Source organism: Hetaerina americana, unplaced genomic scaffold (assembly GCF_022747635.1).
Source record: "Hetaerina americana unplaced genomic scaffold, ioHetAmer1.1.p SCAF_5, whole genome shotgun sequence".
Taxonomy (NCBI): Eukaryota; Metazoa; Arthropoda; class Insecta; order Odonata; family Calopterygidae; genus Hetaerina; species Hetaerina americana.
Genome location: NW_027287095.1, coordinates 70,376,027 through 70,403,140, shown reverse-complemented (window position 1 = coordinate 70,403,140; position 27,114 = coordinate 70,376,027). Strand labels below are relative to the sequence as shown.

The 27,114-nt window shown below is 34.9% G+C and overlaps 1 protein-coding gene across 1 annotated transcript; it reads left to right on the top strand.

The window, feature by feature from the left end:
- Nucleotides 1-19: 19 nt before the first annotated feature.
- LOC139693797 (two pore calcium channel protein 1-like) lies at nt 20-26,645 on the top strand. Its single transcript, XM_071592077.1, has 14 exons — nt 20-82; nt 406-566; nt 776-940; nt 4,616-4,741; nt 4,950-5,093; nt 8,010-8,179; nt 11,514-11,613; nt 11,718-11,904; nt 12,547-12,798; nt 16,880-16,999; nt 17,717-18,056; nt 20,175-20,509; nt 23,924-24,039; nt 24,481-26,645. The coding sequence occupies exons 1-14, from the start codon at nt 25-27 to the stop codon at nt 24,664-24,666; spliced, it is 2,460 nt and encodes an 819-aa protein (XP_071448178.1). The 5' UTR covers nt 20-24; the 3' UTR covers nt 24,667-26,645.
- The last annotated feature ends 469 nt before the right edge of the window (nt 26,646-27,114 follow it).

The window sequence follows — 27,114 nt, the reverse complement described above, 5'->3', positions numbered from 1 at the left end:
ACTTCCCATTCAGGGAATTTGCTTATGGCAGCCTCTGAACGACCTTTGCAAGGAACCGATGGTTATTCTAGATTTTCAAATGGTAAATACACTGTCATTTTACTAATTGAAGTCATGGTGATTTATGATATTGTAAGAGTTTGTTTCCACAGTTTAAGTGCCGCAATTTATGATGCCGTACTAAATAATGGGAAATGTTATCCCTTTATCATGTTTTTCAAGTTTACGGTATATGTTATTTCTAATTCATTAGGAAGTGATTGGAACTATAATTCGAATCAATATATTTATAAATATTTGGTGTTAATAAATGTAAAGTTGATTTTTTTGTTTTTACTTCCTTGATGAAATAAAATAAGATTACATTTTAATGAAATAACGTTAGTTGTCAATCTTTCATTCTAGAAACCATTCAAAGAGTACAGAATGAGGAGGGGAGATTATCATCCACCCTAAATAGGTTGGATTCAAATGGTGTGGAAATGCTCACCACACATGAACTCAGAGCAACTAGCGATGCATCGGAATGGAGAATGATTTATCATGAGGCTGCTATTTATTTAGAAGTGAGTGTCGTGTCATAGTGTGTCAATTTACTTTTTAATCCACTATTTTCAAGTAATTTGGTAACTAACTGACCTGAAAGTCATTTTTTTCTGTTTGGCATCTATTGTGTAGCCTTTAAAATAAATTTAAACCGATAATGAATACAAAAGTTGAAATTTACCCCATGTCGTTAATTGTTTCATTAATTCACTGTGTGCATTTTTGACAGGAGGGGAAGAACAATGAAAAGTTCGATTCGCATCCAAAAGATAGACATTCCCTACCAGCATATTTAATCGTGCACAGTCCATGGTATTACGGCTTGGATCTGACCGCTTCTTTGGTGTTATTAGCCCTAGGATTTGTTGAACCTCCTGCAATTCCTTTATTTCGGGTAAGTTTGTAATGAGTTTGGAAAGTAAATTTAATAACAGGTGTTTTGTATTTGTTGCCCATCAGTATCCCATATTAAATATCGGGTGTATTTTATTTCCATCTATATTCATAAAATATTTTAATACTCTTAGTTTCATTTTATATACTTGTTTGACATTTGTGAAAAAAATGGAAGTAATATGGATGTCTTCTTCTCTAATACAAATGTTTCATTTGGTTTTTAAAAATTTAGACTAGCTAACTATTAATCCTGCAAAACATATGTGTATGTTTTACAGGATTACGGCATATATGTTGAACCTAATAGGTTCATATGTTTATTTTTGTCAACTCATCACAAAAAGTAGCTTTTTTTGCCTTAGCCTTACTATTTTAATGATACTCCACCAGTACAGCTTTTTCATTTGAGCTGCATTGTGACTCAACAGGCATCTTTTGTTTCAAGTGTGCACATTTTGAGCCCTTGAGGCTTAACATAAAGGGCTGAAGTTCCAAATTCCATACAAGGTTTGTATGTAAAGTATTGGTAACAATTTTTTCCTGACATGCACGTGAAGTGCTTAATTCAGACTGTTGGTTAAGGGTGTGCATGATCACAGATTGTATTGGCATTAATAAGATTACAGAACGCACAATTATCTCTGAAATTTTGGCATTGCAAAAGATCTATGCTAAATTTGTCCTGATGGTCTTGATAGATGACCAAGAGCAGAGCCCAGTGTCTTCTTGCGAGTACCTTCTGCAATTGCTTAGCGGCGTTTCCCTGACTTGGCCCAAGCAGACTATTTCCTATTCCCAAAAGTGAAATCTTCCCTCAAAGGACAATACTAAATGCCACCGAAGAAGCTTGCACGCATATCCTTAAGAACCTTCTGGAATCCATCTACCAGGGAGCCTACAAGTTGTGGAAAAGCCACTGGCAAAAGTGTGTCAATGCTCAAGGGATGTACATGGAAGAATATTGAGGCATTGTAGCAATATCTGAAATAAATCTATTTTTCCGAAACTTTTCCTGATACCTTTTATGTAAATAATGTATGATGTTTTTGCATCAGCATACTATTATTATTGATATTCTACTAGTTTTCTATTGATCAAGATAGGTTTTGGAATTTTTGATTTTTGAATATCGAATTATATGGTTACGATGAATTCTATTGTTGCCAGAAAATAGCAGTAGTCATTGACCTTACTGTTTTAAAGCCATGTTGGAAGTCATTCAATATGTTGAATTGCAGAAGATAAATGTTTAAACATGTATTAACTAGCTTTTCAAAAATCTTAGGAGAACTCGACAACTCAGGCTATAATTAATTGAATCAGAAGATGGGATTAGAATAACCCAGGCCTGCTATAAGGCCAAGAGAAAATTTCTATGGCAGAAAGATTGGTTAATTATATGAATAAGTGGAAGAGCAATAACTTGAGAAGAAGCTTTGATGAATTTCAAAGGAATATCATCAGTCCAATAAAAGAAGAGTTATTTAAAGAATCAATGGTTCTAAAGACCTCAGAAGGACTATTTGGTTATAGAAAATATTAACAAAATGACTTAGTTACTTGAAAGCCTTTGACCTCAACATTAGCCTGAGGAAGGCTTACTAGGGGATGGGATTGGTGTGGTGGCTAGTTTACAAGTACTGGCTTCCCACCCAAAGGGCCCAGGTTCGAATCCTGTAGATGGCAGATCTTTATCAGTGGTATCGAGGTGAGTTGCTTTGTGGAAAGCACTTAGAGTGATTAGGTCATCCGCTGGATGGGATGTTAAACTGTGGACCCCTTGGCACCTTTCGATAAGAGTAGACCAATGCCAATGTTTCTCTCCACCATTCCTCTTTTACCATCCATCCCTAATAGTGCAAATGACCCCAGCTGTCAGGCACCTCCCGTAAATCTACTACTCTTACTAGGAAAGCTACTGTTAAATAAATTCTCCATTGAAATGAATATTGGAACTTTGGTCTTTTGGTTGAGAACATAGTGTTGTGTGTAATGATATTCTATATGTCTATTAATATTTGTTGAAATCATAAGCCAAGCATTAATAGAGGTCCATCTGTCATTCTGTGAGCAATTGACTTAAGGTTTTGGTTTTTTTTTTTAGTTCTTCATGAGGGTAATACACATACCTTTGTCTTGACCTTTCAAAGGCTGTCATTTTAGAATTCAGAGTTAATTCTTTATATGTGCAACATGTAAGCATCAATCAAAAAATTTGCTTTGATAATGTAAGTGACGAACTTGAGCCTACTTCCATTATCTTCTGGAAGTTCATGTAGTTTTTCCCTGATCATTTTTTTACCTTCCTTCTGTTCATGTGATACAAGCATTAAAGCACTCTAAAAAATATTCGTAAATAAAGTGAATTTCAGACGTATCTGTCATCTGAAACACATCATCCCGTGACTCTTTGAGTGGCAGTTTGTTAAGTTTTTACACGTATCAGATGTAAATTGGTATAACATGGCCTTATCTTCCTTGGAAGCAGTGCAAGTTTTACACTTTAATTAAGGGCAAGGTGGTCTAAAAAACTTGCATAAATGGCATCGCCCGAAAAGTAGTAGACTCAAGATTAGATATTAGATGATCAATCATTGTAGTTGAGTTCTGCCCAACTCTGTTTGGCTTTTCGTTAATGACATTTGGTCCTTCTTGAATAATTTTCCACACACTGTCATAATTAAGATCAGTCTCATTCATGATCATTTAGATGGCTCCTCAGCGTTGTCCATGAGCGATAGTCTCCCACTTCATGAATCGTCTGTGAGGGACATGTGGCCATTTTAAAAATTCCTTTTCCTCCTCACAACTTTGTCATGTGACGGGCTATCATTTCCATAAACAGAAATGATTTCATTGTGAATTTCCTGGGCACTGTAACCTTTCTAATGAAGAAACTTGACCACACTGCAAGCCTCTATCTTCTCCAAACTGTGAGTTATGTACTTTAATCCATGGCTTCCTGAAACAAAACAAATCTACATTTATAACTGTAATAAACAAAATTATGTTGATAAGGATCAATTAATATGTAGAATATATTTTATCTAGATATCCGAGTTATTTCTTAGCATTAATTACTTTAAAATGATACTCCCGCAAAAACACATTCTTGGAAGGGATTAAGAATCTTTGCCCAAAGTTTGGCACATGTGTGAAGAGGCACCCATTTTCCTGCTACTAAATGGTTTTTCAATGTGAAGGATCCATGCTACTTCCGAGTTTTTCTATGGATTTGATGATGCCATCATTGGTGAAACTGGATATACTTTTATTAAATATTTTTATTGTGGAAAAGAATGGTTGTAGTGGGTGCACATACCATTTTCTAAAAATATTTCTCTTAATAGTTTTAGATTTAACTTGAAACATCCTGAGGCATTGCCAAATCCATTGGAAAATCATGGACGTGGAAAAAAGTGATCCCTGAGTAAATGGGCTGGCTTCCTGCTGTAAAAAAAATTGACATCTGCTTATTATTTCACAATGTGATAACATTGGAATGAAATATTATTAATACACCTGTATATTTGTCAATATGGAATAATATTGAAGGTATTATTAGGGATAACTGTGTCCAGAAGCATAGTATTAATTGCCAGACCATCATGTATTGATAAAAAACTCATAGCCTAATGTTTCAAAGTGTTGTTCTATCAATTATATTTTTTAGTTACCAGTCGGTGTCCATGGGTCAATTGAACTGATTGCATTGACTATTGTTGGTGTTGAACTGTTAATGAAAATACGGTGGCTTGGTTGGAGAGTCTTTTTTATGCACAAGAGGACATTAATTAAGGTGAGTTTAAAATCTAATATTCGCTCAATATAAAAATACGAGGCCCATTGCAATTTGTGCAATCCATAATAGAATGAGGCACTCTCATTTGGGCGGAATCCTACCCAAGGGAGTTTCAAGTTGTGGTTTGATTGATGATTATTCTTAATTTTTTTGATAGCTAAGCTGATATTTTAATATTGAAAAATTGACATTGCTTTATTCCCAGGGTACGACATTGGCCATAATGGTGGTGGAAGCCATAGTGGTCTTGATTCGCCAGTCTTCACATTTTCGTGTGACAAGATCTCTACGACCTATATTTCTCATTGATAACTTCCACCTTGGTGGGATTCGCCGCTTCATAAGGCAGGTATGATCTTCAGCTGTTCATCGAAAAGTTTTTCTCCAAAGAATTTCTAAATTTTAGAGATTAAATATTTAAGGCAATCAATGAGAAACAGAAATCCTAGACATTTAACAGCAACTTCTGACCAGCTTCACTAATGTTGGTTATTTTTTGTGCACTCATGAAATTACTCTCACTAATTAATAAAGCCGAATAATACCCTGACTTTAAAGTCCATGGTCATTTTCTGTATGGCCAGTGTTATAGGGCAGAGAACTGCTTTCCTGTGATATATTAAGGAACCTGTAAATATTATTATAACCACCAAAACATGTAAATATGGAAAGCTATGTCTCATGTTGACTAATTTCATCATAAAAGTCATCTGAGAGCTAAGACAATGTATAATGGTTCAAGTACATTCATTTTATGTTGTGTTTGTGTTTTGGAAACTTTTTCTCTGTATTATTCTTCCTTTGTGATTTTCAAATCACCAGTATATAAAATCTCGCGCACTTGATAAATGAAACAGTTTCTGGCGTCACTTGGCGGAAATTCTTCATGTTGAAATTAAATTTAAAATACTTTGCCTTTCCACATAAACTACTTTTATTACTACCTAGGTTTCGTTATGGTATATACCTGATGATGTTATACCATAACGAAACCTAGGTAGTAATAAAAGTGGTTTATGTGGAAAGGCGAAGTATTTTAAATTTAATTTCAATATAAAATCTCATTTAATGAATTTATTTTGACTGTTGAATGACTGAAGTATATAGAATGGTAATTTATCTATCCTGAGTAACTTTTACCGGTAGTAGATGCAACCCAACCTTTTCATTGCTGTGGCAAGAAAAATGGTTGCAAGGTTACATGGTACATAGCAAGCATGGTATTGTTTTATGATCTCATCTTTTGGTATTGTTTTATGATCTCATCTTTGTCATTCTAAGTAATTCTTTGTGCCCCTTCAAGACTCATGACGCTTCTCCCCATGAAGTGACTAAGAAGCTAATCTCATCAGCAATGCAATTCTAATAGTTCTTTGGAGTTGAATTGCTGTTAATAGTTGTTGACATGTTGTAATGTTGAGTTTTAACTTGCTATCACTGTTGGTCACTTAAGGTGTTGAAGAAATACCATTGTTAAACCCAAAAAAGTTGAAGAATTGCATAGAATATCGTTTGTTCAAGAATGCGTAGATATCCTCGTCTTAAAGTATATAAAAATATTGTTAAGTCCCTTTAATTTGATTAATTCAGAAAGTAGTTTTTGGAAGCACTCATAAACTGTACCTCTATTTCTGGTGAATGAAAGACCTCTAAGTTTTTCCCAAAGATTTTAAGAGTAACAGAGATGAACCAAGTAAAATACGCATGTATATACCTGTGTATCAAAAATTATTTTGTGCATCATGTGCCAAAAATGGATATTTCTTTCAGGAATTATTTTGTTTAATAATGTACAAATCTGTGATAAATATATATAGGTACTGAACGATAACCCAAAGATGTCTTCGTACACTTATATTAAGATATTGTCTCCCATGATTGAGTGCAAATTTCTACCTGAGTTTTCCTCCCTCCCCATCATGGAAATGTTTCTACTCTTTGATTTCAGGACTGTTATTATAAGTAATCTACTGGTGAATTTAGGTTTTGGATGGACAAAAGCTACCCAACAATTCTCATGTCTTCCACAACAAAACACAACACAATATCCTACTCAGCAACAAGCCCCTCTTTATCTTTGTGCACTTCCTTCCATCTCTTTCATCCCACCCAACATTGCTATCCTATTCCTGCTCCTTACTTGCTTGCCTGACAATCTCCCCTCTATCACATCCTTCAACATTCCATTGCCAATCAAAATGCGCTGCATCTATCTTTCCTGCCTTCTTTGGATTTTTTTCAACAAAGCCCCACCATGCCTAGCACTTCCTTATTTGTGTTTTCCTTTCTGTACACTTCACCTTCTCCATCCTTGTCTACACTTATATTTCAAAAGACTTCATTCCATGCATCATCCTTCTTCTAGAACCATATTTCCTCGCCGTACATAGCTACACTCCATATCAAAGTTTTAACGAGCCTTTTCTTAACATCCTCACTCAACATCCTTGCCATCAATTCCCTCCTCCATGTGAAAGCTTCTTTGTCTGACACAATCCTTCCCCTTATGTCCCTAATACTTTGACCGTTTTGGCCCAAAACACTTTGATACCTAATTTTATTAATTTGCCATTTTAAGACGACAATAATATCCTCCTTGCTATTGGTATTATCATCATTGTATCTTTGTGTGGTATCTAGGCCTCAATTGTGATTTGGATCATCAGAAATATAAAATATTTTATGATTCTAAAGATTGAATATATAGCTCCAATATGGTTTAGTTCAGAACAATCGGTTGAGTCCTTTTTTGGAATGTTCACCTGCTGCCTTGTCTCATTCTCTTTTAACCCTTCAACGTCTAGAATTTCATGCTGAAGCTACAGGGGACTTGCTTCAAGTTGCAAACAATGACCTGGGTTTTATAAAAAAGGTCATCAAAGAGATGAGCCATGGGTCTATGTTTACAGGCCATATGACGCTAAAACTAAAGCCCAGTCTTCCAAACAGTTAGTTGATGGGATAAAGGAGAATGTGACAAGGCAGCTGATGAACTTGGCCGATTGTTTTGAAAAGTGGAAAAGAGACTGAGATAAGTGTGTGAGGTCTCAAGGGGACTAAGGCCTCGTTTTTCTAGGTATGCTATTTTTCTCAAAATATTGCATCGCCTGATAGTTTCGGGACATAACTTGTATGTACCTTATTTTATTGAGCTATAAGGGGCAGTGCTTCTGCTGATATACAGGTACATACTTATGAAGTACATTATTGATATTCTCTTCATGTTATCAACTTAAATATTAATATCCTTTTCATTTTTTCACAGATTTTGCAGTCAATGCCTCCAGTTTGTGACATGCTGGGCCTAGTCTTCTTCTGCCTAATGCTTTACTCACTTTTAGGCTTCTATCTCTTTGGTGGAACTGAAACAGATCCTTATTTCAAGACACTACTTGACAGTTTCGTGAACCTCTATGTCCTTCTTACTGCAGCAAAGTAAGTTAATCATCATTTATGCTTCAATAATTTAATGCTTTGAATATTAAAGTTTAATTCTGTTTTTGGACTACCTTACTTATCATATATGCATGTGTATAGGCATGTTTAAGAAGTGTGAGAGAAAAATCATGACTGTTAAGGATGATTTAAACTAGTTTACCTTGTATGCCATGGTTCTTGTTTCGCTGCAGTCTTTGTTTTGAGTGCTGGACTTTTCAACCATGGTACATTATCCTTGTTTAGCCATGGTCTACATTTGAGTACTTTAAAACTTCTCAACTATGTTGTATTTTATTCCTATGTAGACTGACGAATCAAATGTAAAGAACAGATTTCATTCATGCAAAATGGAAGGATTTCTGGGATATCAACTCTCTGCAATAATTTTTATTGGATTTTTTCATTTCTCGAACAACACTTTCTTTCGCTTGTTTTCCATCTTGTTGTTTCAAAGAATACAATGCAGAAAAATGTTTCTATTTCCCCCTCCAATCCAGTATGCTAATGAAATGCTACATTGGATGAGTTTGTATTCCTTCCTGAAGGGAGAATAATTGGCTCTCACCATGCAGGCTGCTGAGTCGAAAAATGCTTACACTGTCTGTGTTAGTCATCTGGAATATCCTTGAGCTAATATGGTTCTGTTTTTTTAAAATTTAGAGTGAATATTGAAAACTTGGTTGCTTCTGCAGTTATTTTAATAGTTTTCAAATTGCTGCCATGGAGCTGAAACATTAAACAAATGAGGAGAAGTATCATAAAATGGATAATAAATGTAATTTAATTATGTATAAAGGAGAAAATATCATTGTCGGATTCCAAATGATGGAAACTTGGGCTTTAAAAGTGTGTCATTCTGTTTCCTCTTTTCATGGAACCAAATATTAAACAAATTCAGAAAGCTTCATGTATACACAAAATACATAATAAAATTCATTGATGTAAATTTTAGTATTAATGATGTTTAATAAGAGCAAAATATTAAAAATTATAATCCTCCAAAAATTCCTGGTTTGATCAGAAAAGGAAGAACAGTAAGAATTTCCCAAGTTTGTTTTTGAAAAGTGCAGTTAATGCAGTAAAGGGAGTTGCTCAAGTTCATCACTCAATTTCCAAAATAACAAAAATCCCATGGGATTTAGTCCCTTTGCAGTTTTTAGAATGTGTGAACATTTGGTCTGTGAAAGTCATTTTAGGAACTATTTTTAAAGAATTGGACTATTGACAGTAGTACATGGGTTCGATTCCTGGGCTTATGGTACTTCTGAAGTGTTTTACATAGGTGATGACAATTTTTTAAAACTTGTAATGAACATACAAAGATGTACATGTTGGCAGTGGTAGTAAATTAAAAATTTTTAATAGAAATGGACTGCATGTTTGAATTCACTCATTTGCAAATAGTCATGTGGTCCTCTTTTGAATATAAGAATAGTAAATGGGTGAACCTACCCTGGAAAAGAATACATATATAATTTTAAAGTAACATTCTCCATAATAAATTGAAAGCAACACAGCTATGGATACTTAGGTCTCAATAGCTTTTATAAGGTAACAAATGGAATTAGGTCAACTACCCAGGGTTCTAATGTATTCCATCCATGTAAATTGTTTGTCAATTATAATTCCTATTAATTTGGTGGAGAATATTTGTGCTGCCAATTTACCTCCTAAGTCAACATGATTACGGATGTGATTGGTATTTTAAACGACTGTAGTGTTATATTCCTATGCTTGCAAGGGACTGAAAATCACTTTCTATCCTTAGCCATAAGAAGAATAATACCAGAATGTAACCTACAGGACATGAGTATGTCATGCAAATACTCATTCAGTGTGAATTTGCACTTGAACTTAATTCCTCCATAATAACTGAAAATATTTTATGCAAATCAGCAATAGCATTATCCTTGGAGTTGTATTATCCCCACCCCTCTTCCTTCTTCTTCATTTCCAACCTCTATTAATCCACCTCCCTCACCTTGCTTCCTAATCATCATTCCTTCTATAGCTTTATGTACAGTTGAAAAAAATGTATCTAGCCACGTAATAATGACAAAATTGTGAAACCTAGGTCATGAATGTGGAATAAAATTTCTTGGTAGAACTGTCTTATAATCACGTATTCTTCAGTATGAAGTTCCATAAGTGAAGCCTGAGTGAGTTTGTTTTGTATTGGGAGTGTATTCTGTATCTCTTATTACCTACTAGTGATTTGCCACTATCAATAATATCACTTCATGCATCCTCACTCTACTGATTCTGTAGCCCCAAAAATAATTGTTTCACTACAAATTGGATGATAGGGATTCACATTAAAATTCATGGAAAAATTGTGGCTTCTCAGATTTACATCATGATTACAGAAGAGTGACTAAATTGCAATAATACTATTTTTTTTGGAATGTTCACCTTGACATCCCGAGTCTTGGTCTCCATGGTAAGGTTGAGTAAGGCTGTTTTCTTTTATAAATGGCTAGTGTCATCCCAACTTTCCCTTTGGTATTTGTTTAAATATTTACATACTCTGCAATTGCATAGTTGCAATGTCTTGATTGCTTTTTAAAATATGTTACTTTTCTAGAAAATATACCTATGTGATTAAATGCAACATTTTTGCTGTAAAAAAACATTAACTTCTTCATCGCAAACTTAGTTCATACTTCCATTGCCTGTACTTCAAAGGCTTTTTCTAAAATGACAGTACAAATCCCAGTCATCTTATATTTGGTACCATCTCAGATTTTGGCCAATGCAATGTCTGGGATTGAAATGGCATTGCTGAATAAATATTGTTTCTTTAACTTGCCGATGTTGCATATTACAATATCTGCTGCATAAAGGAGAACCATATTTGTTGCCTTCAATCATACACAACCAACTTTTTTTTTATTAAAGGATTGTAAATATGGAAAATTATGCATAGAAATTTTTAGTTTCAAGGTTATAAAACTCCTAGCAAATGCATTGAAAGGGGAATTATGGTTGTAAAAAAATTACCATGCACAAATGTGCCTGGAATTGTGCAAGCTGCCCAAGCATTTAGAGGTGGTAAAAGTTTCCATTGGCTTTATATAAAGCACTAAATCTTTTTCATTGGTTTCAGGTAGTCAGCCAGTTATGCATTTCACTTTATTTTGTGTGCTCCTCACTCGACCATGAAAGCCTTTTAATTTTATGGAGAACATGAAAACTAATCAAATTATAAGGTGGTCGGGGAGGAGATTTGCAATCAGTCATAAAATTGTTGTCAGAATCAGAATTGTTGGAATGTTTTAACTGATCTTTTTGTGAGACAGGAATTAATAAGAATCCTGCATTTTTATTGCAGCTTTCCAAGTGTGATGATGCCTTCCTATGCAAAGTCCCGATGGTCTTGCTTGTTTTTCATTTCCTACATTTGCTTAATGGTCTTCTTTTTGATGAACCTGGTTAGTATTGTTTACAAAATAAATTTTATTATTTCTGCAACCTTTGTGTGCTTTTATGTTCTGCCATTTTTGTATTTTTAGTAAATAATTTATTTATTTTTAAGCTATTAGCAGTGGTGTATGACACGTTCACATCCATTGAGAGGAATAAATTCAAGAAGTTATGGCTACACAAGAGGAAAGCTTGTAGACATGCATTTCATCTTTTGACTTCAAGACATCCATCTCATAACCGCCTTCTTCCATTTATGCACTTTCGTGGGCTTATGCATTTCTATGCTCCAAAGAAAAGTAAGTTAATTTTTGTGTGTACCTTGTTTGGTTGTTTATAATACAATCTGACTGAGTAAGAATAATATTCCAAAATTGTTCTGAGGGATTTGGGTTCAGAAGTAGGTGAAATTTCCTGGGCTTAATTGTGATCCACAAAAAGTACTCAAACAGCCTTAGTCCATTAATTGGTTAAAATGAAACATTCAGTTTTTATTCATGCTCCCACTTTACTGGTTAAAATTATGAAATACGCTTATAATTCTAGTCACCTTTCTTATGTGACAGACGGAGTGTCATACTTCTCTAGCTACGACCAAAATGATTTCAAAGTAAACCTGTTGTGTGTTACCTGCTCTGCATGTGGTCAGTTTGCAGGCAGAATTATCACTATTTTATGATCCTTAAATTATGTATGCTGCAATTTAGAAATTGTGAAGCAATATGACATGGTTTTAAAAAAAATGCTTTTAAGAAATAAAAACAAATGATCAAAAGTATTACAATGCTCAATTTTTTTTAATTTGGACATTTTCTATGGTGCAGTTTATGGAAAGGTCTTCACTCAACCAAATATTTGCTATTTTTACAGAAATAACTAAATTGAAAATTAATGTGATGCCCAGTCATATGTTACAGCATGCTGTTGTTTGTTCATTGCAGGCATAAAAGATATTCTGCTCACGTACAAAGCTTTGCTTTCCGAACAAAGTGACCATAATTTTCTCACTCTGAAAGATTTCTGTCACTTGTATGAGTGCTTGCAGTTGTCTTGGGAGCAGGCTCCAAAGGAGGACGGTGAAGAAAATCTTCATTTCCATCCAAGCGATCGTCCAGTTTTCAGAAGATTTGGTGAATTTCTTTGCTCAGTTGCCAGGAAGATTGTCAGATGGCAGTACTTTGAGCTCATTGTCTGTAAGTATAAATGCACTGCTGAAATATTGTACCGCATTATTTAAAAATCTTACAGCTGCGATGGGCAAAGGCAGTGCATGCTTGATGGTCAGGTTAGTTGGGTGGATAGCGGATAACCCTGGTTTTATTCCCATCCTGAGTATGATTGTTATGTAAATTTTGATAAAGTGGATCTGCCCCTGGTAAACCTGACAACAAGCCACGAGTGACTTATAATCGTTTTACAATTAAAATGCCCACTTGCACTATATTTTTTTCACTAGTGAATAGTGAAAATTTTCATTTTACCATGTGTGATATGCACCTCATTATCAACTTCTCCATTTGCATGACTTTACCCCTCCTACTGATTGATGTTCCTAGTGAAGAGAACCTCTTTTTCTCACTGTGCATACACAAATGTATGCATGCAGAATTTTTATCTCTACTACAAGAGTGAATGATGCTCACATATGCCATCATGCAGCAATGAGAGAATGATTGAGGGATTAAGAGTCAGCCCCAATTCAGCTCACCCTGTCCCTGTCTCTTCACTAACTTGAGGGATAACCGGGTAACATGTTTAAAAATTGCTAACACTGGAGATCTACCTCTAAGACAACCTCCTGGTGCCTTCCCTGTGTTAGGAGGCCTTTTGGAGTAATTATGGTACTCTAAACATTTCTTTTAATTGTTGGACTGATGTAACCTCGTTAAATATCAACAATAACAATATCGTTAAATCTGGGACCCGCGATCGCGAATCTTGCAATTCCATGATAAAATTGGTTCAAAGAAACTCCCTCCATCAAGCAGTACGCATGCCCACCCGTGGAAAGAACATATTGGATCTATTTCTTACAAACACGCCTGAACGTATTATTAGTGTATCAACTGATGAGGGCTTGAGTGACCATAAAGCAATTAATGTCCACTTGGACATAGAAATAAAAATGATTGTTAAACCAAAAAGAAAAATTTATAATTACCATAAAGCAGACTTTGAATCTTTTGCCAATCAATTAAACTCTTCACTACCCGAGTTCAAAACCCGCTTAAGTCATGTCAACGTGGAAGAAACTTGGACAGAATTTGTCAATATCATGCAAAAAGGAATCGTAGATTTCATACCTATAAAATACATTAAAGCAAATCGCGACCCCAGGTGGTACAATAAAGACGTTAGAAAAGCCCTTCAAAAGCAGAGAATGCTACACTCTAGGGTAAAGAGGGCAGGCGTGAACACATCATCCCCTGAGAATAAACAATTATGGGACACATATAGATCCTCCAAAATTGAAACCAAAACACAATTACGTAGCGCTTTACTGGACTTTAAACGCAAAGTACTTTGCGAGCACTTGGACACTGACCCCAAAGCTTTCTGGTCATATGTTAGGGAAGTAAATGGGAGTAAACAAACCGTGGCTTGCTTAAAGGATTGTAGCAATATAATTCATACAGACAGTCAGGGTAAAGCTAACATCTTAAATTCATTCTTCCAAAGCGTTTTCTCGAATGATGTTGCCACCGCATATCTCCAAGAAACAATACATACTCCACCCATGGAAAAAATAACAGTGGACCAACAAGGAATTCTAAAATTGCTTAACGAGATTAAACCCAACAAATCCCCGGGTCCCGAAAATATACCAGCTAGGGTGATAAAACATTTAGCTCCAAACATTGCCCCGTACCTTGAGTTTATATTTAAAAAATCCCTCACAGAGTGCAAAGTACCTAAGATTTGGAAAACCGCGCAAATAACGCCTATTTTTAAAGGTGGTGACAGGGAGGATCCCAGTAATTACAGACCTATATCTCTCACTTCTATCTGTTGCAAAATCTTAGAGCACATAATTGTCAGTTCAATAATGGGACACCTTGACAATATTAACTTTTTAAGTGACAATCAACACGGATTCAGGAAAACCCGCTCCTGCGAGACCCAATTAGGATTATTTACACATGATTTACTTTTATCGGGTGAGAGAGGTAGGCAAGTGGATGCCATCTTCTTAGATTTTCAAAAGGCATTTGATAAGGTCCCACATGGTAAACTCATTCATAAATTAAAGGTCGCGGGTATAAACAAGGGCGCCATAAGTTGGGTTAAAGATTTTCTTTCAGAGCGGGAACAGAGGGTAGTCCTTGATGGCGCTAGTTCCGACAGCGTTCGAGTCATGTCGGGGGTACCTCAGGGAAGTGTGATCGGGCCGTTGCTTTTCTTGATTTTTGTTAACGATTTGAACCGCGAAGTGAAAAGTAAAATTAGGATGTTCGCGGATGACACGGTGATCTATCGGGAGATATCTGGGGATGAGGATCGTTTTATTCTAGAGCAGGATTTAGATTGCATTACTAAATGGTGTTCTAACTGGGGATTGACTCTAAATTATAATAAATGTTCAGTGGTAAATTTCTTTAAAAGATCAACGGGATTTGCTTACAAATTAGCTGGAGGTGACCTAGCAGTAGTTGATACGGTAAAATACCTCGGTGTCACATTCACAAAAGACTTAACTTGGGGGACTCACATACGTAAAGTCTGCGGTCAAGCATATAAAAAATTGGGATTCATTAGACGCATTGTCGGCAAAAGTGACTCGAAGGTCAAGGAACGTTGGTACCACGCTCTTGTAAGGCCTCATTTAGAATACGCATGCAGCGTGTGGGATCCGAGTGAAAAGGGTCTCATTCGGGAAATTGAGAAGGTTCAACGCCGGGCAGCCCGTTTTGTAAAAAATTCCTACGATAAAACGCAAAGCGTCACCGAAATGCTCATGGATTTGGGGTGGGAATCATTGGCTGAGAGACGATTCAATGCAAGATTGAAATTATTAAATAAATTTAGATCCGCATGTTTCAGCACCGAGGTCTCGCAAATTATTCGTACTCCTACGTACATTAGTCGCTTGGATCATGCATATAAAATTCGGGAAATAGATGCCAGAACTAGCCGACTCAAGGACTCCTTCTTCCCACGGACAATACGGGATAGCAACTGCAGGGTTATAGATAGCAAAAATTCCACTTGCCACCCTCAGCGTCTAAAAAATAATTAGTTGTATTTAAATGCATGCTCTTCCACTAACCTTATGTGTTTTGCTATAATAACCCATTCTTTCCAAATGACCTCATTCATGTTCTGTTCATCTGTTTTTAAGTTTCCCTTTCAATCCCTCGTCCCTCTCCACGGGGGGAAATTCCTGCTACCTGCAACGTTGGGTCGCATTCCCTGCCTTTTACAGACTCTTTGGGGGTAGACTGTTTCGTGGTGCATTTTCATGTGGTAGTGATGTTTCAATTTCTTGCTTGTTGTGTCCTGGCTTCCGTGTTGTAGGATGGCTTTCATGCTGCATCATGGGGTGCAGTTTTTTAGTTGTTTTGCGGTATATGTGTTTGCATGAGTATTGGATGAAGGGATTTTTGCATGAGTGTGTGCGCTGCTGTGGGTGTAATTTTCCGTGTTGTTTTTTTTGCATGTGGTATTTTTCCTTTTTACGGTTGGTGACCTAACACCCCCCGCCACACGCCCTTGCGGCGGCTTGCGGGGTATTATGTAGATGTAGATGTAACCTCCAAACGCTGGTTCTGGAATCATTCTACTCTGTCTCAATCCTTCCTTCTCTTTACCATCAGTAATTGGAACTTTTGAGAGTAAGATTGAGAGAAAGTGTAAAATACAGTGAAAATGACCCTTAGTTCAAATTTACGTCTTTTTTTATGTCTCTGTGAAAACTAGCAGGTGTTTGAATTTTATCATTATGAGTATTGCATTTTTACAATAGGTTGTCTTGAGTGTTTATCCTATGATATTCATGTCATTTTTTGTGTTCTTCCTTCCAGTAATTTTCTGTATTTCACAGCATGCACTCTTTTGAAGATTATGTGAAAGATGTTACTCCTCTGATATACTTATAATGTTATTCCATTATATCACTTAGGGACTTTACTGTATGATTCATTGTAGCAAATGGGCAAAAGGTTATTCTTTGTAGAAAGTATCATCTGTTTTTGATGGCTCTCTTCTTAATCGAGTTACCTTTTTTGTGTAGTTAGTAGAATGTCTTTTACTACCATAAAATCACATCTGTTTCAGATATTCTAGTTGCTGGAAATGGAATAGCCATGATGACTAGGATTGCTCTTTCATCAGTTAACTTACAGTTGTCAGCTGTTGAAGTCTGTGCATCTTGGGATACGCTGTTTTTCATTGGATGTAAGTATCCTTTTAAATTCCAATGCAATTAAAAATATGTTAGTTCCTTTGTGATATAGAAACAGGTTTAGTATCCCAGGGTTAAACCTGCAAGGTGATTTTTTTTATCTTTTGGGTATTATTGACATTGTAAAGTTCTTGAAAGTCATTTAAAGTTTCAGATTATTATAATTCTGGCTGTGGTATGATATTTTTACTTTAGGAAGTTAATACGATTATTTCATTCTTTCAATTTCCAAAATGTAATCAATGCATGTGTACAGATGATGATATCATTTTCAAAATGTTGGTTGACTGTGATTTATAATTATTTCTTCACCCAGCCATTCCAGGTGATATATGCAGTAATTTTTTTCCAAAGTCAAATGGTCTAGTGTGATTTTTTAGGAAATTATGTAATTACAATTAGTGGTTGAGCTCTGTAAACAATACACCTTTAGGAAAATGGGAGTAATTGAAGCATGTGGTGATGTGATGGAAGCTTTAAAAAAAAAAAATTGCAACCTCTTAAGAGTATTTCTTTGTAAGGTTAATTCCAGGACTCAAATTTATTTTCAAAACAGAGGTTCTAGAATTGAGAGGAACTTTATTCGATGGGGGTGTCATAAGGATAATATTTTACTGAAAAATATGTATTTGGTAATTTCTATTGTTTTGTAGGCAATGAATTTAACTTAGTTGAATGATAATTGAAGGCTTATTCATCTCTCATATCAGTATTCTCGGTAGAGGCTGTCATCCGTGTGATGGCGCTTGGTGTCAGAAAGTATTTTGCCTCTGGTTGGAATGCATGGGACTTTAGCGTGACCTTGGCATGCCTCATTGGGCTGATGGCAAGAGCTGTGGACCCATCTCTAACGGCAGTTGTTGTCCTCCGCCCCCTCCGAATGCTACGCCTGTTCCGACTCAAGAAGAGATACCGTGATGTCTTTGGCACACTCCTCCTCCTGGTACCACACATGGGCTGTGCTGCTCTGGTTTTTGCTATTCTCTACTATGCCTTTGCTGTGGTGGGCATGGAATTTTTCTCAGGATATAACATGGCAAATTGTTGCAAGTGAGTGTTCTATAATTGTTTTTAGTTTGGAGAGCTATGATCCTTCATATTATGAACTAAAAAGATTATTCAAATTATTTTCAGTTCACTAATTAATTTGATTGAGTGAAAATGGCCAAGGCTCGTTGAATAGCAATGAGAGTATGATGTAATGAGAGAGAGAAATTTTTCCAGTTCTGAATGAAGTAAAATTTGTAGGAAAATGAAACTGATAATCATTAGTTGTAATTATAATGGCAGCAATGACTTCAACACTTTCATGTAGTGACTGTAACACTTCCACAAACCCCTATAAAGTTTGGGAAAATTTTGTATGAACCCATCCTTAATAATTTTAATTCTTGGAAACTCCCATTCCCAAGCATGTACTTTCACAAAACTTAGCTCAGATAAAGTACTTAAACATTTCTCCCCAATGCAATATATAACACATTATGTCCCATGACTTTAAAAGGAAACAAGGTGAAGGTACACAAAGTATTTATTCTTTTCATCTTAAGTTTTCACCTGAGTTGGGAATGCTGAAATGGTTCCAGTTAGCATGAAGTAAATGAATACTTTTGTATGTTATAATTGTACTTGAAATTAAAATGGAAAGTAGAAAATCCATTTCTTCAGTTATTGTACTAATCTTCTCTATATTCCCTGGTTTAGGAAAATGTTTACAAAGTATAGTTTCTCACCTAATTATGAAAATCCTGGATTTAATGGAAAACAAAACTTTACCCGCTTGACAAATTCAAAGAAACTGTGGGAGATGCCATGACAATAACTTTTAATGTAGTTATCCATTAATGCACATTACAATGCAACAATTTCAAAGTGTAAAAATCATTCACCTTGTCTGGTATTCGAACCTTTCGGAGTGAAATTTCAAAGTAATGGGATGCCTCAGTAGCTTAACTGGCTAAGGCACTTGACTGGACATTGAGGGACCTGGGTTCGAATCCTGGTCAAGACATGATTTGTGCTCTTCAAAATTGTTGCATTTTTTACCTACTTGATTGTAAACTCAAGACTAACTTTATTTCCTGCATTTGTTATTGCCTTCAGAAAGCACCTGGCATAAATATTTGGATGTCAATAATGATATATATTTTGACTACTCGATTGTACAGTATTATAAATTTTTATTGAATTCTTTCACAGTTGAAATGATTAACCATGTTCATAATCTTGTTGTTTTTTTTCTTGATGACTTGGATGAAAAATGTTTTCCTAGAAATTTAAAGGCCTTTGAAGGAGCAAATTTTTTTTTCATTATTGTAAAGATAAAACTATATTTTTATAATTGTACATAATAATAGTATAACGCCAAGACCTTATTTTAAAGTTCTCAATGTTCTGCATTTCCCTTCAAATTCAGAAAAATCACATGGCAATATGAATAAATGAACAAATAGTGAACTTTTGAAAAATTACATGAAAATCCATAGATTCGTCTTGCATAAGTTAACTCGGCTGAGTTCCAGCATTCATATGCACTTCTTGTGGAATTTCAAACTATATTGCTAAATTAACTCTGTATTTAATATATTTGATGTTTTCAGGGTTAAATTCAGTAGCATTTTCTTCCTAAATCTCCTTATGTATTTCATAATAATGTATCATTATATTGGCTAGCAAGCAAATGCATCCAATCCATCCATGGGATTATAGATATTTTCTTGATAGTTTTACTGGGTCAATTTCAGTTACCATATTTGTTGGCTTATAAGACGCAGTTTTTTCTAATACCATGGGTTCAAAAAATAATCCGTGGGTAAAATATGCAAAGGTAAGGCCTTCCAAAAGTCATTGTTATTGCTGAGACAACTGTTGGCAAATTTTGATTCCATAAGGTCAGCAGATTCTCCTCAATCATTCTCCAAAATATTATTTACTTAAATGATTTTTTAATGGGAGTATTATCACCAGTATCATGATCAATAAATAAGCCAAGGTGAATTGCCTGACAGACAACTTGTTTTCCTACATGTCCTTCTGAAAAAGAAGTCCCATCTTGTATTAAATATCATAATTATCATCAGTGTTAGTAGCCAATGATTTCTCGGGGTGTTGTGAAGGAGAATTTTTTCATTAATGGCATTACATTTTCTTAATTTATTCCTTTTATAGGAACTCAACAGTAGCCAGCTATTATGAAACTGATGATGGCTCTGGGATTGGTGTAAATTCATCAACAGGAGTAGGAGCAGCCCTCGGCTACTATCATTTGAATAATTTTGGTGACCTAACAAGCAGCGCTGTTACCCTGTTTGAACTAACAGTAGTCAATAATTGGTTTGTGATAATGGAAGGATATGTGGCAGCATCTAATTCTCAGTGGAGCCGAATTTATTTCATGATTTTTTATCTCGTCACAATGATTGTTCTCACAATCATAGTTGCATCAATATTGGAAGCTTTTCGTTTTAGAATAGAATACAAGAAGGAAACATCAAAGACTGATGGTAAGTTGGAACACGAGAAAAATATTTTTGTGCTTTAAGTCCATGTTCTGAAAAAACTAATTGAAGATGGAGCGAAGGAGTGTTATGATGTAATCTTTGATTGAAGGTTTTTTTCAGCAAATAATGATTTATCTATGTGTATCATTTGATTAGCGTATCCTGCTCTGTATTAAGAATTTTTTTATGGCTCAATGTTTTGTTCTTCCTACTGAGAGCATCGTCAGGACCTGGGTACTAAGCTCCTGACATCATTCTCAGTAGGAACAATGAAACTTTTGGTCTTAAAAAACACTCAATATACAGCAGGGTATTTTGGAAAACATTATATGAGAGCTTTTATATTATCAAATCTCAAAATTTATTCTTATTTTTACACAATTTTCCACCTAAATCAGGGAATAATAATAGTAATGCATTTTATTTCCACAAAGAACAAATTACAAAGATATCAGGTGGATGATGTATGTACATTATATGAGCATGTCAAAAAGGAGTAAAATGCATACAAGCTCAATGGAGGTACAAAATATGGTACTAATAATTACCTTAATTATAGCACAGACACACAAATGCGCAGTAAATGTAATATGCACCCAAATATCCATTAAAAATCATGGAGTATTAATATAAACTCGACTAAGTTCATTGCTATAAACTAAAAGTATGGACTCAAAGATCAAGAATATCGTTTCGATATTCATGAACCGAGTAGGGCATGTTACATAGTAGATATTTTTAATTTATGTTTGAATGCAGTAGTTCCCTTAGTATCCTTTATACTTTTGGGTAATTTATTAAATGATCTGATGTACATTTCCTTGGGGCCTAATTTAAATGCTTCAGTTCTAATCTTGCTATAATGGTTGCTGTGCCTTCCTCTGGTGCAATGATGATGATAGTCAGAGTTAAGGGAATAGTTGCCAATGTTGTTTTTTATATACAGAATCAAAAATATAATATAAATGCATTGGAGTTCTATCAAATTTAATTCTAGAATATAGACCTGGATGGTGAATTATTAGATTTCCCAGTGATAATTCTGATGGCTTTCTTTTGCATTTTAAAGCTTGATAGAGAAATGGCAACTGAACCCCAAAATATTATACTCTAGGTTATATGTGAATACATTTCCTCATAGCATTAATTAAGAAGTACTGTTTTGCTTGTACTCCCTTGCAGGTGTCTTAATAAATAAGTGAATAAGTATTAAGTAATTAGGGGAAAGTAGTTGATGACAAACATGAAGTAGTTCAAGACTTGTATGGGAATAGCCAATGGAAAAAAATACAGGTGAAATAACTTCTCCAAAACATTAGTTGTGCTGATTGGGTTGGTTTAGTGAGTGGTTGGAAGTCCACTCTTCATCACTTCACACTCTTGGTTAGGCATTCGTAATCATATTTTTTGCTAAATACTAATGGCAGCAAGTGCTTCTTCCTGAAAAAACCGCCAAATTAATTAGTAAATAGTGAAAAATTAACAATAAATTACTAAATATTAATTACAATCTATGAAGGTCAATTTAGTATTTTAATGGATTGATGAAACAGTATCATGGTTTCACCGAAAAAATATGGAAGTTGCCTGAATATATTTGTTTTAAGTTCATTTATTTCAGACCCTGACTTTTCCAATTTAATTTCATTTCAGCCCATGAATTTTGAAGTTGTGGTTTAACTGTGAGGACATATTTAGTATAGATGTCCTTAAATTAGCAATAGAACTTTGCATTATTGTAACATACATTATAGCCATGAACTTAAACCTTTTGTTGACCCTGCTCCATATTTAGCAAATTACCTTGGGTTTTACTGAGGTTCTATCTATTGAGATATTATCTGGAAAGTAGATTAATTTTGGCAAATCTATGCATTTTTTTATCAAAGCATCATTTCAGTTATAAGAGGGCAATTTTTTTTCAACCTCAAATCGCACAGCATAAACGCTATTCAAGAGACAGGCAGGTGGTGTGCCTAGTAGGCAATCAAGCATCTTCCGTACCACACGCCGAGCGTACGCCACTGCCGAGCTCAAATCTTCAGTCTGTGTTGAGGGGCAGTCACATGGACATGGCCACGTCAATTGATTCTCCCGCAAAGTGCAAATTGCAAAGCATTATTCGTTTCCTGCAAGCAGAAGGGAAAAATGCTGCAGAAATTCATGGGAGAATGAGCCAAGTTAATGGAGAAAACTTTGAGTGATAGTGTTGTGCGTGAATGATGTCAAAAATTTAAACATGGCTGAACGGATGTGTATGATGAAGGGGGTCTAGGACACAAGTCTGTCACCACCGATGGACTTGTTCAATGAGTTAACGAGGTGGTTAGGGAAAACCATAGGTTCATCATAGTTGCTTTGTCTATGGAATTTCTGGAAGTTTCAAGATCTTATCTGTATTCTATCATTACTGAACATTTAGGCTGCAAAAATTTGTACTCACTGAATCACAAAAATGTTGCCTGGCAACCACAAAATTCACCAAATGGCTTCAGCTGTGACGTTCCTTGATCGTATTGCTGCTGAAAGAGAAGACTTTTTGAAATCAATTGTGATTGGAGATGAGATGTGAATTCAATATGACATGCTCGTAACAGTGTTTATCACAACAATGGATGTACACAAATTCACCAAACAAGCCAAAAAATCAAACAAACATTTAACAATGGAAAGGATATGGCTCCCATGTTTTTGTAGCAAAAAGGTGTGTTACTTGTTGAGTTCATGCAGCCAGGTACAATGATTAATGCACCTGTTTATTGTGAAACGTTACGACATTTGTAGAGAGCCATTCAAATCAAAAGAAGAGGCAAGCTGACTTCTGAAATTTTTCTGATTCATGACATTGCCCATCCTCAGAGTGCTGGTGCAACCCAATGGCTCCTTAAGCATTTCAATGGAACATTTTTGATCACCTGCCGCAAAGTCCTGACTTAGAGCGGAATGGATTCCCTTATCTTTTCCTTGAACTGAAGAAGTGGCTAGAAGGGCAGCTCTCCCAAACCAACTTGGAGCTTCAAGACTATGTCAGGACTCATTTAAATCCATTGGCAGCAACATTTTGTGAAGAGGGTATTGTAAATTTTGTCCACAGGTACGACGAATGCCTCAATTGTCAAAGTGATTATATCGAAAAGTAATCATAAGTGGACATAACTTTTAGTAATAAAATAATTTTAAAATATTCTCATCTTTTTTTATGGCCCAAGAGAGGTTGAAAAAGAAACCGTCATCGTATGATTTAATGCAACTTAAAATAAGCTTTCAGGATAATTATCCCTAATAATAATTATTGTCTGTGGAATTTTCAATTTCTCATTCCCTACATTTTTCAAATTTCCAATTTTCGGCATGTAAACTAAAATTTGGTGACCTTTTACCAATTAAATGTACATCTCATGCTGACTTTAATTGCAGAGGAGAAGATGCTACGCCAAATGGTAACCTTGGAGTGGGAAGAAGTTCAGCAGTGGATGTGTAACTTTACTTCCGCTCAGCTTCAGCAGATACTTCACATTGAATTTCCCATTGAGGTATGTTTAGCTTTTAATGTATGTTTTGATCAACAGCTGTATCCTTTTCCAGTGATGACCTTGTTTTTGTTACAGACTTTGGATGTCCAATCAAGGTATTGTGTTTGGTCAAAACCATCATTTGTTTGAAAAGATATTCTCTATTGGTCTTTTATGACATTTTTGCCACAGAAAAATACAGGAAAAGCCAAGAAAGGGGTATGCAAGGTCAATGAATCTTATGCATATTTGAATACCTACTTGAGTGCTCATATTGCTATCTTCAGACACATTAGCTCACAGTGTGTGTTATGAATAAACATTTAATTCTGTGAATATCAAGATTTTAATTTTTTTACAAAAAATATTAATTTTACAATTGTGTAGTGTGATTAAAAGTGTGTAAAGATCTCTGCATGAAAATGTAGAGGCAGCTACAATGCAATCATCTGTTTTTTGCAGGGAAAGGTGGCTTTTGTTGGGTTGAGGCCCAGAACTCGTGAGGTTTTACAAGCACGCATGTACAAAGCAGAACTCGAGAAGTGGGAACACGAGGAATCAGAGGGGCTGAGTGATTCTAGATGTCCTTTGGGAGACGGATATCATGGTGGAGACAATTTTTCCCCAGCCTTATATGTCCAATCTTGAGATGTTCTACTTTGTAGATAGAGTTGATGTTTTTAATGGTACAATTATCTCTGGATTTCTCTATTAGATTATTTGGTAGAACACCATTGAAAATTTATTCCCTACAAGAATCTGGGAATGTGGTAAAGAATAAAGGTGAGTATGTGGATAAACAAGAAATTTATGTGGATGGCAGGGTGGTTATATGAGCTTATGAAAAAGCTTTGCTGTGAGAATCTCCAGGAAATCTCAAGAGGAGAAGGTAAGACATTTAGTGGTATGCTTCAGTAAACCCAGGAGCACCAAAGAGAGTGTAGGTTATAAAAACAGTTAATTTTCCTTGTGGCATACGATTGGAGGAGATTGAAGGGTGGAGTAAAATGCTTCATATCCCTACTTCCAATAGATTTCACTTATTTACTCTTGTTCCTAAAATATTTTGTTCCTTGCTCTAATTTTTGTCAATATTTTGTGAGCGAGTTCCTATAGAAACTCTTTGACCTACTCAGTATTTTATTTCATCATTATTCCAAGGCATTAAGCTTTTGATTATTCTTCTTTTGAGTTCAAATCTTAAAAACTCCTGATAAAATTCTGTTTACATGCCTTTGTCCTCCTATCATGCTTCTCACTTGAATTTTAGGGCGTTACTTTTAAATTCATGCTGAGGGCCACATTTGATGAGCCATTAAATGTATACTAATGTTTCATCCGACCTAATGTTACTAATGATAAACTACCAGTACCTTTAATCCTTTATTACCTGTCAACTGACTTCAGTCAGAATTTACTCACAAAATATAAATTACCTCTAGTACAATATAAAAGACGTAGCATAAGAAACCAAATGAGCACATTCGTGTTAATTTTTTTTAGTTATTAATTTATCAAGTGTCACATATCACAAAAAAATGTGATCATGTATAAATATATCATTTTCTGCTTTGATAGTGACGAACCATATTTACTGGAAAGGAGGATGATTTTTTTCAAAATGATATATAAAGTAAAATATCTTCTCATCATGGATTCACAGAGGGTCCTTGAGAGAATTCTAACTTGAGTAAGTCACTCAAATACCAAAATTACTCCTTCATCCTCGTATTGTAACAATTATTTCATTATTGACAGTTCCATCATTTAATGCCGAGGATGGCTTTTAATTCTCTACGTTAATCATGTGTTTCATCGGCAGAGAATGCATGGAATATACAAATGACCTAATATTCTGGCTTCAGTGTTTGCTGCTCCAACATTTTTTCCGCTGTACTATTAAATCTTGAAACTCTCCTTGGCTCTGTATGACATTGCTTGGGTGCATTTCTAGTATTTCAAAGTATTACTTGGCATTTCCTTAGTTTACTTGTTATGGAAATCCTCACGTGATCAAAAAATATTTTGAACTTGCGGTAATTTTTATGATAAAAATATGTTATATCTATTCCAGCTTGTTGTGCATCAATTAAGTTTCTGTAGCATAACTCAGTAATATATTCCTGTCTTTGAATAGTATTGAAAACTTAACCTAAGCATTTTGCTGCTTCTATATATTCACAAAAATGCAGTTCACCAATATCAAAAACAGTGCCTTCTCTTTTTGCGATGTCATGCTATTTTTGTGATCTTGAGGATATTATAATATTTTGAGAGGATTGACTGATGTCTTTTTTATATTATATCTAGCTTTAAAAAATATCATGCAATATAAACATATTTTACTCTCAGCAAATCCATAGCATCTTCATATTGTGAAAAGAGACCCCCATTAAATGTAATACGTTACCAATATTCTCCTATTTAAACATAAGTGAACAGATTCCAGCATGCCTTTTAATGTTAGTGTAATAATGAAAATTAATTCTTAAAGTATTCATATTACCACATCTTAAGTTATATTATCACACTTAATTTAAAAGAAATGGAAATGCATTTAAAGTGCCCACTGAGGATTAATCAAAAAAAGTTGAAATTATTGATGAGTGAATAAAACTCACATCCAACTGAAGGTAGATAAATAGATATAAATGATAGGCATGCATATATATATATATATATATATATATATATATATATATATATATATATATATATATATATATATTTATATATATATATATATATATATATATATATATATCTTTTCCATGTGATTTCAGGGCTCATTGCCTTGAATATTGCCATTGCACACTGAGCAAGAGCCATGAGGAAATGTTTAATGCCTCGCTTCATCCTCATAGGTCTCGATTGATCACTTTCCATGGGGATTACTCTTCTATTAAATTAACTTCCATTCTCAGTTGGCTTGACTGCTACATGTATGAAATGGAGCATCATTTGCATGCCCTTTGCCAAAGAACCAACCATTTTGGAATTAACTCAAAATAAAGGGTTTATATTTTATTGTGTAATCCATGGATATAATACGAGTCTCATGAAAGTAAGAAAAGATAAATTAAGCATATAGAAAAG

Coding starts and splice junctions, on each gene's coding strand:
- LOC139693797 (XM_071592077.1), top strand. CDS start 25: ATGGCAGCCTCTGAACGACCTTTGCAAGGAACCGATGGTTATTCTAGA. Junction 567..775: donor AGGCTGCTATTTATTTAGAA/GTGAGTGTCGTG, acceptor CATTTTTGACAG/GAGGGGAAGAACAATGAAAA. Junction 4,742..4,949: donor ACAAGAGGACATTAATTAAG/GTGAGTTTAAAA, acceptor CTTTATTCCCAG/GGTACGACATTGGCCATAAT.